The 12739-nt window shown below is 33.4% G+C and overlaps 1 protein-coding gene across 1 annotated transcript in view; it reads right to left on the bottom strand.

Annotated features, from left to right (window-relative positions):
• Nucleotides 1–1332: 1332 nt before the first annotated feature.
• LOC131068411 (immune-associated nucleotide-binding protein 9) overlaps nt 1333–12739 on the bottom strand; it is a 91035-nt gene continuing 79628 nt past the window's right edge. Inside the window, exon 6 of the mRNA XM_058003600.1 lies at nt 1333–1592. Within this exon, the coding sequence (XP_057859583.1) occupies nt 1479–1592 (114 nt within the window). The 3' untranslated portion in view covers nt 1333–1478. The remainder of the gene's footprint in view (nt 1593–12739) is intronic.

Raw genomic sequence — 12739 nt, 5'->3', positions numbered from 1 at the left:
AGAAGAAAGAATACAGCCACGGAAAGAGGGAATATGCACACAGTGCCACAAAGTATTATGAGAGCCCAAGTTTGATGCACATAATATGTTAAAGTCAAGCCAAAAGAAATAGCAAATGCATGGTCCAATGGATATAGGTGCCTGGAAAAAGAAAATTAGAAACCCTCGATCAAAAATAATAAAGCCTTCACCCAGGAAGATATACAACTCTACACAAAGGATGAAGGAGTGATATACAGGCAATAGTGTCGATAATAAAACGACTTAGGAAAATAAATGAATTGAATTTGCAGGCACCAAATGGTGAAATAGAGAATTTTCGAACAAAATTTCAAACGCTTGCAACTAAAATTACTAGGAAAGAAATATGGTATTTGCAATTAATTCAAGGTGAAATGCCTCAAAAAAAATTCATGGAAGTTTTGTTGGATAGGATGACTTTGGATTTATGATAGTTATTTTGACTTACATTATCATGTATAAAAGTGTGGGAAAATATATAGAAATGTAATTACACATGTACACCAATTTTGACTAGAGAAGTTTGGTTTATGTTGTTTATTTCTTATATTATATAATATAATGAGTCTAAATTAAGAAGATCAATAGATGTCATTATGATAAGAAGAAAATGTTCTATTTATAAATTTGGTCTCTTTTTACATTTATAAGCTTAAAAATCTATCTATATAAGTATTGTTTATAACCCCATACCTTGTATTTAAAAAGAATGCTCATCTATATGTTTAGATAGAGGTACACTAAATAAGTTACAAATTTTAAAGATGATCTTTATCTCATCTTTAATAATATAACATATAATCTTTCATAAAATAAACTATTATATATTCTTATTATACAATATTAAATTTCTATAACATTATAATTAAAAAAATTAGATAAGGGTTGAATATATTACACTAATTGAATTCTTATTTTTTATTTCTTCCTATGAGTTTAAATGTACTAAGTCAATTTTTAGCAATGATTGCAATCTAATATTTTCTCTAACAATAATTTTTTCTCATTCTTTTCATAGCTACATTAGAAGTATTATCATTTTTTTTCTAAATTTTATCTAAAATAAGTACAAATATAATGTGTTTGACAATGTTGAAAGACACAAAAGAGACAAGATTTTAATATAGATATTGGTCTAAGATAGAGTATCGAATTTTCAAACCTTGCTCTTATACTACATATAATAGACTATTCAAGTAAGAGTTAGAATTAGAACTACTATAATAGTTTTGTTATTAATTAAAAGAATATAAATAAAATTATTATTACTAAATATCATGATTTTTTTATTATGCTAATTAATCACTCAAATAGATAAAATATTCATATTTCTCAATTTGAGAAAATCAAATTTGATTGCAATTCTCCATTTTTACTATGGTATCACTCATCTATCAACTACAACATAAATTATTTACTAAAGACAAGTACTTGCCACTATGTGGCACTTGTTTTATTCATGAAATTGCACATGGAACAATACGTGCAACTACACCCCCTATTATTGCTAGTGCCATATTTCGTTTGTGAGTTGCCTCCCTTTCTTCCATTTCCTTTTTGTTCCTTTCCATCTGAAAGCATGAGAAACATGTAATGTTATGTAGAACAATTCATATATAAACATTGGAGACACAATATTTTTCATATTAGCATTGATTTAAAATAGGAAAATTCAAATGAAAAATAACTAAATAGAATATATTTCATGTATATTTTATATGTTTTAGTGTATAAGATCCTTTTCAAAATTTGTTGAATCAAATATTATAAAATTGAAATAAGAGTTTAAATAACCATATGAAAACACACCATTGTTTATTACCTTGCATATAACTAATAGACACACAAAACTAAATACAATTAATTATATTTTATTGTGTCCTCTATCAACCCTAAAATTAGAATGCCTTTGAAGGATACACTGTGAAGGACATTATACATGGTCCTCTTATAAATTTTTTTTAATAGAAAGAACACAAATGTATTTGAAAGTGTGTTAGACATGATATTGTTGTGCACTTTTATGCTTCTTCAAAGCTTTGAGTTCTGAAGTTTTACCCATGGTTATGTTTAGGAGGTCAAGTTCTTTCGAAATGATATGATTTGGTTGTCAAAGCTTAAGAACAATCTAATAGTTGGTATAAAGTTAATTCCAATAACTAGAAAATCATTCTCCATTAAAAAAATTCATTTCCTCAAATTATCCACCAACCAAGTCGAAGCTTGACCTATTAAGGAACTTACAACAATGCTAAGAAGAGCCACAAATCAATAGTGGAGCAAAAGCCCACACCTAACTTTACTTGAGTCGCACTCCAACCCAAAATAATAATGTGTGGGTACAGACAACTTCAAATAGACACGACCAAGCAGAATACTACATGCAGAACCAACCTCAATCACGGCCTAGCAGCCTATAAAAGACACGCCGAGCCAGTCTATCAATACATTCGATCGCCAACAAATAAAAATGCCCTCAATCTCTACCAAATAAAAATAGATTTGAGTGAAAGATGGGGACTATCAAATAAAATGGTATCTAGTAAATAATGTGCCAGATCTGATATAGAATGCCTAGCCACATACACCAAACCATGATTCGGGCTCAGACAGCAAATTAGATGTCTGAGTCAAAAGTTATGGTTCCTAGAAGTTGTTCCATCAAAACTCAAATTTCAATGAAATTTCATTTTGGTAGGAAAAATGAACCGATTGATTATTGGGTACCAAAAGAAAAAAAGCTACACTTCTTAGAACATTCTAAGGTAGTTATAGGTGCAATATTAAGGGGTGAATGAGGGTTATAGAAGACAGTTCTAGTAGTGCAAATTATGGCTTTGGCTTGGAGAAGATTGTAATGAGAACACCCATGTGGCTGTAGCATGTTAGTTTTTTAGTGTTTTAATTTCATATCATTGAGATAATAGAAGGCATGTGTTCCTTTCTTGCATTTTTTTCTTACATCTCTATTATTGTTGTGCGTTTGTGTTTACAAGAGTAGTATCCCTCATCCAAGTCTTTTAACATAACTTATTCTAATGTATAGTAATAATTGGACATTGAAGGCCTCAATACCTTTTATCAAATTTTAAACACTGTATTTGTATGATTTCAATAGGTTGTTCTTTGCTCTGCTCTGGGATCTAGCTTTATTAACAACCAACTCATGTCTCTAAATAATTGTATCAATATGATCCTTCTCTTTTGTGCAAGTTGGAAACATTGGATAAGTTCCTCATATTCAACTACATTATTGGTACAACTAAATTGAAGCCTAAAAGAGAAGAAATATTTATCTTGACTATGAGAAATAAGCATTACATGAGAATTCAAACCATTTTTGTCTCTTGAACAATAAAAAAAAAAGCTTCAGAGCCCCTCTAGATCTTTTTGAGTTTTTAAGAGGTTTGGGATAATTTTCTTATAATGAATGCAATAGGTTCCAAGCTCGATCTCTCTTGTCTCCCTTAATGGGTAAAACTAAAAAGAATAGCCCCATTCACCTGGTAATGATTGGGAACCTCCATGAAAAGAGTAGTAGGTTCACGAATAATACATTCCTTTGTTAATTCTATGAGGACCCGATTAATACTGAGAGCGGGGGGGGGGGGGGGGGGGGGCTGGTGAATCAGTATTAACACAAATTGAAACTTTAAACCAAAATCAAACCTATATCAGATCTAAAATCATTTATCAAATATCTGCATCTCTCAGGAAAACCTAACTCTTCTCTGGTATGGCTTCACACTCTTCTCTAAGATCACCGACACAATAAACATCAACTAAGCCAACATAAATAATGCTTTCCACTAGGTCAGCCACTAAACCCTAAATTAAATCATAGATCATCATAGATCTTTACAACTTATTATAGATCATCATGTGGATCATTACAATCAATTACAAATCAATATCAGTCGTTGAATGATCAGAGGTCGTCACGACAAGTCGATCTGGTACAAAGTCAAACCCTTAGCTCACTCCGCTAAGAACTTTGCAAGTTCCCAAAAAAATCACTCTCCAAACATGCCAAAACATCTTTCAAATATTTTACACGGCTTGTGTCGCGTTATCATCAACACATGAACTTGTTGTCGATCACCACAATACCAAAAACCATTAACGGTTTGATGATTTCATCACCGGTTCTAAAACCCTTCTCAAACCATGACAAAACTTCATCATAAATTAGAAACATGCCTTCCAATAGTCATCACAAGATGCGGTTCTAGTCAGATACCTATTACCATGATAAAATATTATATTCCAAATGGTGCAAATCACCAATCATCTGCTTCAAGTAAACCATCTCTGCATATACCGATTAAAGTCCTATTTCACATTCTTCTGTAAAATGCTGGTAAACTCTATCTTCAATAGACTTAATTGCTTAAATGACAAACCAAACATTAGGAAACATCAATGAACATCATTTAACATCAGTTACCATCAATGACAACACAGATAACTGATCAAGTCATCTAATCACAAAATCTCAATCTCTTCATCACAAATAGTCTTCTATCCTATACCGATGGAGTCATCAGTCTTTAACTACATCACCTCATCTGTATTAGTTATTTCAATCATGCCAACAATCTCCCCCTTTGGCATTGATGGAAACACTAATAAGATATACCAATCAGATTGCAACACCATCACTACTACTTGCTGCCGTTATCATATCATCTGTCGGTATCATATCATCTGTCGTTCTCCTTCTTTTGACTTCTCCCCCTAAACCAATACTTCTCCAACTTCTCTGATCCTTTTCTTCTCTCAAATCTGATCTTGTTCTTCTCCCCCTTTGACAACAATGCCAAAGGTGTATGTGCATCACCGATCTTCTTTACTTCTACTTTTGTCATCATCATCTCTGCTAACCAAATCAGAACATTATATTCAATCATTATATCAGATCACTAAATCCAAATTTTATATTTGATCTGCCCCCCCTATAGAATGGCTTGCACCTCATTAATCCTTAGTGAAGATAAACATTAGATCCACATGATTGACGCATCTCCATCATTCTAGTTCATTTGGTGTAGGGATTTAACCCCTACTTTACCTCTAAGAAACTCAAAGGCAGTCTTCGGTAAGGGCTTAGTAAAGATATCAATTATCTGATCTTTACTCTTCACATATTTCATCTTGATCATTTTTTCTTGAACTCTTTCCCTTAGAAAATGACACTTCAATTCAATGTGCTTGGTTCTAGCATGAAATACAGGATTCTTAGAAATATTTATTGCACTTGTATTATCACAATAGATAGTCACCGGTTCAGACATATCTATTTTGAATCCTTCTAGTACATGTCTCATCCATATTGCCTGAGTGCAATTCATGGATGCAACAACATACTCTGCTTCAACTGTAGATTGAGAAACACATGTTTGTTTCTTGCTTGTCCATGCCACTAATCTTCCACCAAGAAGAAAATCTCCACCGGTTGTGCTTTTCCGGTCATCCACATTACTTTCCCAATCTACATCAATAACGACATCCAAATTAAAATCTCCTTTATAAGGATACCATAAACCATAGTCTACTATGCCTTTGAGATACCCAAAAATTCTCTTCACTGCCACCAAATGTGCCTCCTTAGGCACTTTCTAAAATCTAGCAACTAATACAACAACATGAGCAATGTCCAACCTACTATGAACAACATAGTATAACTTACCAATCATAGACCTGTACTCTTTTTCACAAACAATAGGAGAATCATCTTGTTTGGACAACTTGTAGCCTATCACCATTGGTGTTCCCACTAGTTTGCAATTTTCCATGCCAAATGTCTTCAACACCTCTTTGGCATACTCGCTTTGACAAATAAAGATACCACCATCCAGTTGTTGGACCTGTAACCCAATAAAGAACTTTATTTCACCAATTAGAGACATTTCAAATTCCTTTTTCATTATTTCAGCAAAATCCATACACTTCATCATTTCCTCCAAAAATTATGTTATCTACAAACAGTTCTGCTATCAAAATCTTGTCTTCGTCAGTCTTCAAATAAATGTTGCTGTCTTTACTGGTATGTTGGAATCCAATTTTGATCACATGTGCATGTAATCTTTCATACCATGCCCTTAGTTCCTTCTTTAGATCATATAGTGCTTTATGCAATTTACATACCATGTCTTCTTCATCAGATAGAGAAAATCCATCCGGCTGTTCAATGTAGATTTCTTCTTCTAGAATCCCATTCAGAAAGGTTGATTTGACATCCATTTGATAAACTTTGAATCCCTTATATGCATGAAATGCTGGTAGCATTCTCACTCCTTCTAATCTGGCTATAGGTGCAAAGATCTCTCCATAATCCTCACCTTCTTCTTGTGCATACCCTTTGAATACTAAACTCGCCTTGTTTCTTACAATTTTTCCTTCTTCATCCAACTTATTCCTAAAGACCCATTTTGTTCCAATTACATTCTTATCTTTCGGTCTAGGAACAAGTGACCATGTTTGATTCTTCTCAATTTGATCTAATTCTTCATTCATTTCATTAACCCAATCATCATCTTTTAGTGCTTCCTTTACTATTTTGGGTTCAATTGTAGATATCAAACATGAGTTTTCTCTTATTTTCCTCCTTGTTTGCACACCAACATTCTTATCACCAATAATCTTCTCTTGTGAATGGTTTAATTTGACATACTTGGGCAATATTGGTACTGCTTTTGTATCTTCTTCTTCTCGTTCTTTATTTTCTTCATCGCTATCATCACTTACCGGTTGAACACTTGATTCTCTATTTGCCAATTCTTCATTGTTTCGTGCTTCCGGTTTAATAATCACAAGTTTGTCATCATCTTTTTGAAGCTCAGATTTGCTGGTAACTTTTGAGTTTTTAGAGAGATCATCTACCTTTAGATTAGCACTTTCAATAATCTTCTTAGTTTTCTTATTATATTATTTATATGCCTTACTCTTAGTAGAGTAACCAAGAAATATTCCCTCATCAGGTTTTGCATCAAATTTCTCAGTGTAATTATCTTTCTTAATAAAACATTGACTCCCAAAGTTTTTGAAATAACTTACACAAGGAGTTTTTCCATACCATATCTCATAGGGTGTTATATTGTTACCTCTTTTTACTAGTACTCAGTTTAAAGTGTATACAATAGTGCTGACTGCTTCTCTCCAAAACATTTTAGGTACATTACCCTATAATAGCATGGTTCTAGCAGCTTCAACTATTGTTCTGTTCATCCTTTCTACTATGCCATTCTTTTGTGGTGTCCTCGGAGCTAACATCTGTCTCTTGATACTCTGTTCATCATGATACTTAACAAATCCATCAGATGTGAATTCTCCTCCCCGATCTAATGTTAAACACTTCAAGTTCTTACCAGTTTCATTCTCAACCAGATCTTTAAATGATTTAATTTACTAAATTATTTTGTTTTCTCCTTAAAAAATATCACCCACATCATTTTAGAATAGTCATCGGTGAAAATCATAAATTACCTATCACCGTAACAACTCTTTGTTCTCATAGGGCCACAAAGATCAATATGTACCAGATCTAAAATATTCTCAGAAGTATAATTATTTCTCTTGAAAGAAATAGAGTTCATCTTACCAATTTGATAATCTTTGCATATCACACTATCCGGTTTAACAAGTTGGGGTAATCCTCTTACAATAGTTGACTTGCTTATCTTAACCAAATTATCAAAATTAACATGACACCATATTTTATTCCACAACCAACTGTCTTCCATTTTTGCAACCAGACAATTATTAATATTACTATTCAAATGGAACAAGTTACCTCTAGTTTGCTTCCCGGTAGCAATCAATTCACCATTACCTCCAAGAATTCTGTAGACTCCACTTTTAAACTCAAGCACATAACCTTTATCATTGAGCTTACCAACCGTTGAAAGATTATGCTTTAGACCATCAACCCAAAACACATCATCAACATTACTCTTCTCATTTAGAGAAATTGAACCTTTACCTTTGAACATGTAGGGAGAGTTATTTCCAAATCTAACAACACCACCATCAAATTCATCAAGGGTTATGAACTTAATTTTATCTCTAGTCATGTGGTGTGAGAAGCCACTGTCTATAATCCATTCATCACTTTTTCCATATGAGATACCAGTGCCTTTTCATCTATTAGTTCCTCCTTCATGGCTACAAACACAATTTCCTCATTGTCATCTTCATCTTTAGACTCCTCATCGGTCACACCTTCATCTATTGCAACATAACATTGCTTTTTGCCCTTTCTTCTATATTTTCTAAATTTCTCTTTCTTATCAGTGTTAGGGCAGTTAGCAACAATATGAGCAACTTTACTACAAGAGAAACACTTCAAAGGTAGCTTTCCTTCATACTTACCAGTGCCTCTTAGAAATCTTTTTGCCAACAGTGCCTCAAGTTCCATCACTTGATCTTCATTGTCTTCATTTCCTCGGTAACTTCCATGACTTGACCTACACTCATGATTTTGACATGTATCTTTTCCTTTTCTAGCATATGAAATGGTAACATAAGCTTTAAAGGCAGATTCAGTAGATTTTGTCACACTATTGTCAAAACTATTTAACTCAAAAGTTGTAAGCTTACCAATCAATGAGTCAACAATTACCTTATCCTTTGAAATAGATCTAAGTTCTTGGATTGTAGATAGTCTTTTAGCATACTGAGGTTGAAGAGTTCTAAGCATTTTACTTACTATTGCATCATCATCCATTTTACCTCCTACACTCTTTATGCCACCAACAACTTCTTTGATGATCTGTTAGGATCAACCTTGTGAGAGAATTTACCACTCTTTTTAAGAACTACCTTGTTAGGGGACTTAAATGTTTAAGGCCTGTTAGGACCTACCCAGTTAAGGGATTTAATCTGCTGTAATTGTTAGAGAACAATAGTGAAAAAGTGATATGTTACTTGCACTTCACAACTTGCTATATTAGATCTAGTTATGCTTCACTATCTTCAACTCTGAGGAAGACCTAACTCTTCTCTGGTATGGCTTCACACTCTTCTCTAAGATCACCAACACAATAAACATCAACTATGCCAACATAAATAATGCTGTCCACTAGGTCGATCGTTAAACCCTAAATTACATCATAGATCATCATGTGGATCATTACAATCGGTTTTAAATCAATATTAGTCATTGAATGATCATAAGTCATCATGGAAAGTTGATCTGATACAAAGTCAAACCCTTAGCTCACTCCGCTAAGCACATTGCACATTCCCAAGAAATTCGCTCTCCAAACAAACAAAAACATCTTTCAAAAATTTCATGTAGTTTGTGCCACATTATCACCAACATGTGAAATTCTTATTGATCACCGCTATACCAAAAATAATTACTGGTTTGATGATTTCATCACCAATTCTAAAAACCCTTCTTAAACCTTAGCAAAACCTCATCAGAAATTAGAAACATGACTTCCGATAGTCATCACAAGATGTAGTTCTGGTTAGCTACTCATTACCATGATAAAAGCTTATATTCTAAACAAAAAATCACCAATAATCACCAATCATCTGCTTCAAGTAAAACATCTCTGCATATACTAGTTAAAGTCCTATTTCACTGTCTTCTATAAAATGCTAGTAAACCCTGTGTCTGGTAGACCGAATCACTTAGATAAAAAACCAAACGTCAGGAAACATAAGTTAACATCATTTAACATCAGTTGCCATCAATGACAACACAAGTAACTAATCAAGTCATCTAATCACAAAATCTCAATTTCTTCATTACAAATAGTTTTCTATCATCTACCAGTGCAGTCATCAGTCTTTAACTGCATCACCTCATCTGTATCAGTTATGCCAATCTTGCAAAGTATAATTCATATTTATGTGGCTAGGAATATAGGGCTTAATGTGTTTTTTTTGCAATAGGCTCTGCATTTATGATAATCATTGAACCATATCTTGTTTAAAATAGCATGTGGGACCAATATGAGGATAAGTACCCACCCATTTTTTCTATGAAATATCTTGATAAGAAGATGGAAAGGAAGGTAGGATGGTCAAAGGATGATATGTATTACAAAATAATGCAACAAGGGCAATGATGGAAGGTTAACTTAAAATTACTATTGATCCTCATAATCTGAACAAAGGTTGTATCTAATTGTACAACTCTCTTTACCATAGGTTCATATTTAATTCCAAGAATATCAACTACCTTCTTGGGAAAAATGGAACTATTAGCTCCTAAATCAGTCATATAGTTGTAGACTATATTATGTCCAATGATTAAAATGAGATAAAAGGGAGGTGGATTACTATTTTTTCTTCGAATCTTCTTCCTCCTTGGGCTGCACTAAGTTGGTTGGAGTTGCTTTCTTACTAATTTTTTCTACCTTATTCAATTGGTTTATGTTGAGGAAATGATAACACATTATATTCCAAAATGACATGATAGATTATAAACTCAAAATAGGATAATAATTAGTTAAACTTCATTGAAATTCACTCAAATAGTGTTTAGTACCATATTCTTCCTTGTCTCCTTGCTTATAGGGAAAGGATAATATATTCTAAATTCTGTCTCCTTTCAAAGATTGCCTCTTCCTTTGAGTTATATTTTTCATAGCTCATTGTCTTTTCTTGCATTGAATGGTTCTTCATATGAGTACATGTGCGTTCCTTGGTTAGGACTTAATCTTTTCTTGGAGTGGTATATCTTTATGTATAATCTCTCTTTAGAGGTTGTGTAATCCTTCTATTTATCCCTACGCTTGAGGGACATTGGTTCTATCTTCTATCTCTTATCCTTTCTAAGGATCCACTTTTCCTTTTTTGAGTGGTGTTTGCTTATGATATGATGTTATTCCTTATGTGGAGTTGTTTTTTTTCTCAATGATTATCTATCATGCAAGGGGTGTGTATGCTTAAATACAACCTTTTCTTTACTTGGCAATGCATGTCTATTATAAATAAACCCCTTACTTAGGGTCAAAAGTGTGTCATTCTTCATCAAGAATCCCTTTTACCTAGCAATAGCCTGAGAAAGGTATGAATTATTGTTCTCCTTCCTTTCTTTTAGTTAATGATGTTATTTTTGTTCAAAATCTCCTCTTGGAGGTAGGTGTCTTTGAGCAAGTATCTCTTCCTCCTTCTCCTCCAAAGGATTCCCTTTTACACTTGTTGCAAGAGATCACTTTTACAACTATATTTTACTTTCTTGTAAGAGTCATGCCTCTTTAGCTTGGATTTATATACATTTTTGCCTAAAGGATATTTCCTTTGTGTTAAAGGTGTGTCTCATTATTTATAGCTTCCTTAAGACATCAACATACCTCTATGTTGACATCTTAAGCACGGGGCATACATATCAACCTATTTGTGCCATATGTTTTTTATTTTATATGTCTTATACGGGGTGTACATTCTCAAAACTAGACCTAACTCTCAGACTTGATGCTTCATTCCTAAAACTAGATGTAGTGATTTTATATGTCTTATATAGGGTATACATTCTCGAAACCAAACTTAACACTTATATGAGATATTCACAAAACCAGGTATTTTGTTTTTCAATTACACGTCTTATACAAGCTATTGCACGCTCCAAATTTGATGTAACTCTTATACGAGATACTTAACTCCTAATACTAGACATGACATATGTAGCAGGGTGAGTTGACTAACATATCACAACTTGCTAGACCTTTTAGCTTTTCCTTTTTCAAGATGAGTGAAACTAGCATAAGACAACTTGCTAGACTATTCAAACTCTCCTTCTCTACATGAATAATAAAACATACCATAGCTTGTTTTCCTATGAGTATCCATGTTCTCGTGGATCACCTAGCATAACACAACTTGCTAGCCTATGGGTTATATGACTCTCTTTCTCTTTTTTCTCATGGATCACCTAGAATAACACATATTTCTATCTTGTGGCATCCATGTTCTCTCCTCTCTCCTTGCTACGAGCCCATAGCATTTTAGTTCATGGATCATGGTTCATCACTTGAATCGTGCTCTTTCTCTTTTCATGTGACTACTTGTATTCTTGTAATAACATTATGATAATGATATTAGTGTCTAAGGCATTTTTATTATCGAGGTCTCAACAACTAGCTGACTTGGAGCCTTTTCTTTTAGTACTAACCCATTGTGTTGTTTGTCTTTTGTCTTTATTTTTGTCGTTCTTGTTTTGTGTGTCCTTCCATATGGTTGTGTAAGTTAAGATCCTAAGATTTAGGCTTGGTTCCTCAGAATTAGTAATGTCTTATATCCTTATGATCTCACTCCTAGTTGTTTTTCTCTCTCTCATATTTCTACTTTATTATGTGTCTTTACATAGGCTCATAATCCCATTAAAGTGAGGGCTAAATGTAGCATCGTAAATTTTAATTGGTATAATTCACACTTCATGATTGTACTCCTACTTTAGCATGTCCTATCTTCGTTCCCCTTGGGACTGCTTATGTCCTCTTTACTCCAACTTTAATGTCACCTGTTGACACCGCTAAGTGGGCCCCATCCTATAGCTTTCTTCCCCTATTTTTGATTTGTTGATCCTAGAATAGGGTGCCTCGCACCCCTTGGTCCCCCTTATATAGGACCCAAATTAAATATGGGTGGGTTGTCTCCCTCAATGAATTTTGGTCCCCGTGGATACACTTAATTGTTGGAGGTTGGCCTAATTTGTAATTTACCTAATGATCCCTATATAAGGACATCCTATCAGTTCATTTTA

This window comes from Cryptomeria japonica, chromosome 3 (assembly GCF_030272615.1).
Source record: "Cryptomeria japonica chromosome 3, Sugi_1.0, whole genome shotgun sequence".
NCBI classification, from domain to species: domain Eukaryota; kingdom Viridiplantae; phylum Streptophyta; class Pinopsida; order Cupressales; family Cupressaceae; genus Cryptomeria; species Cryptomeria japonica.
Note: the sequence above shows the minus strand (reverse complement) of the source record. Positions and strands in the feature narration are given on the sequence as shown.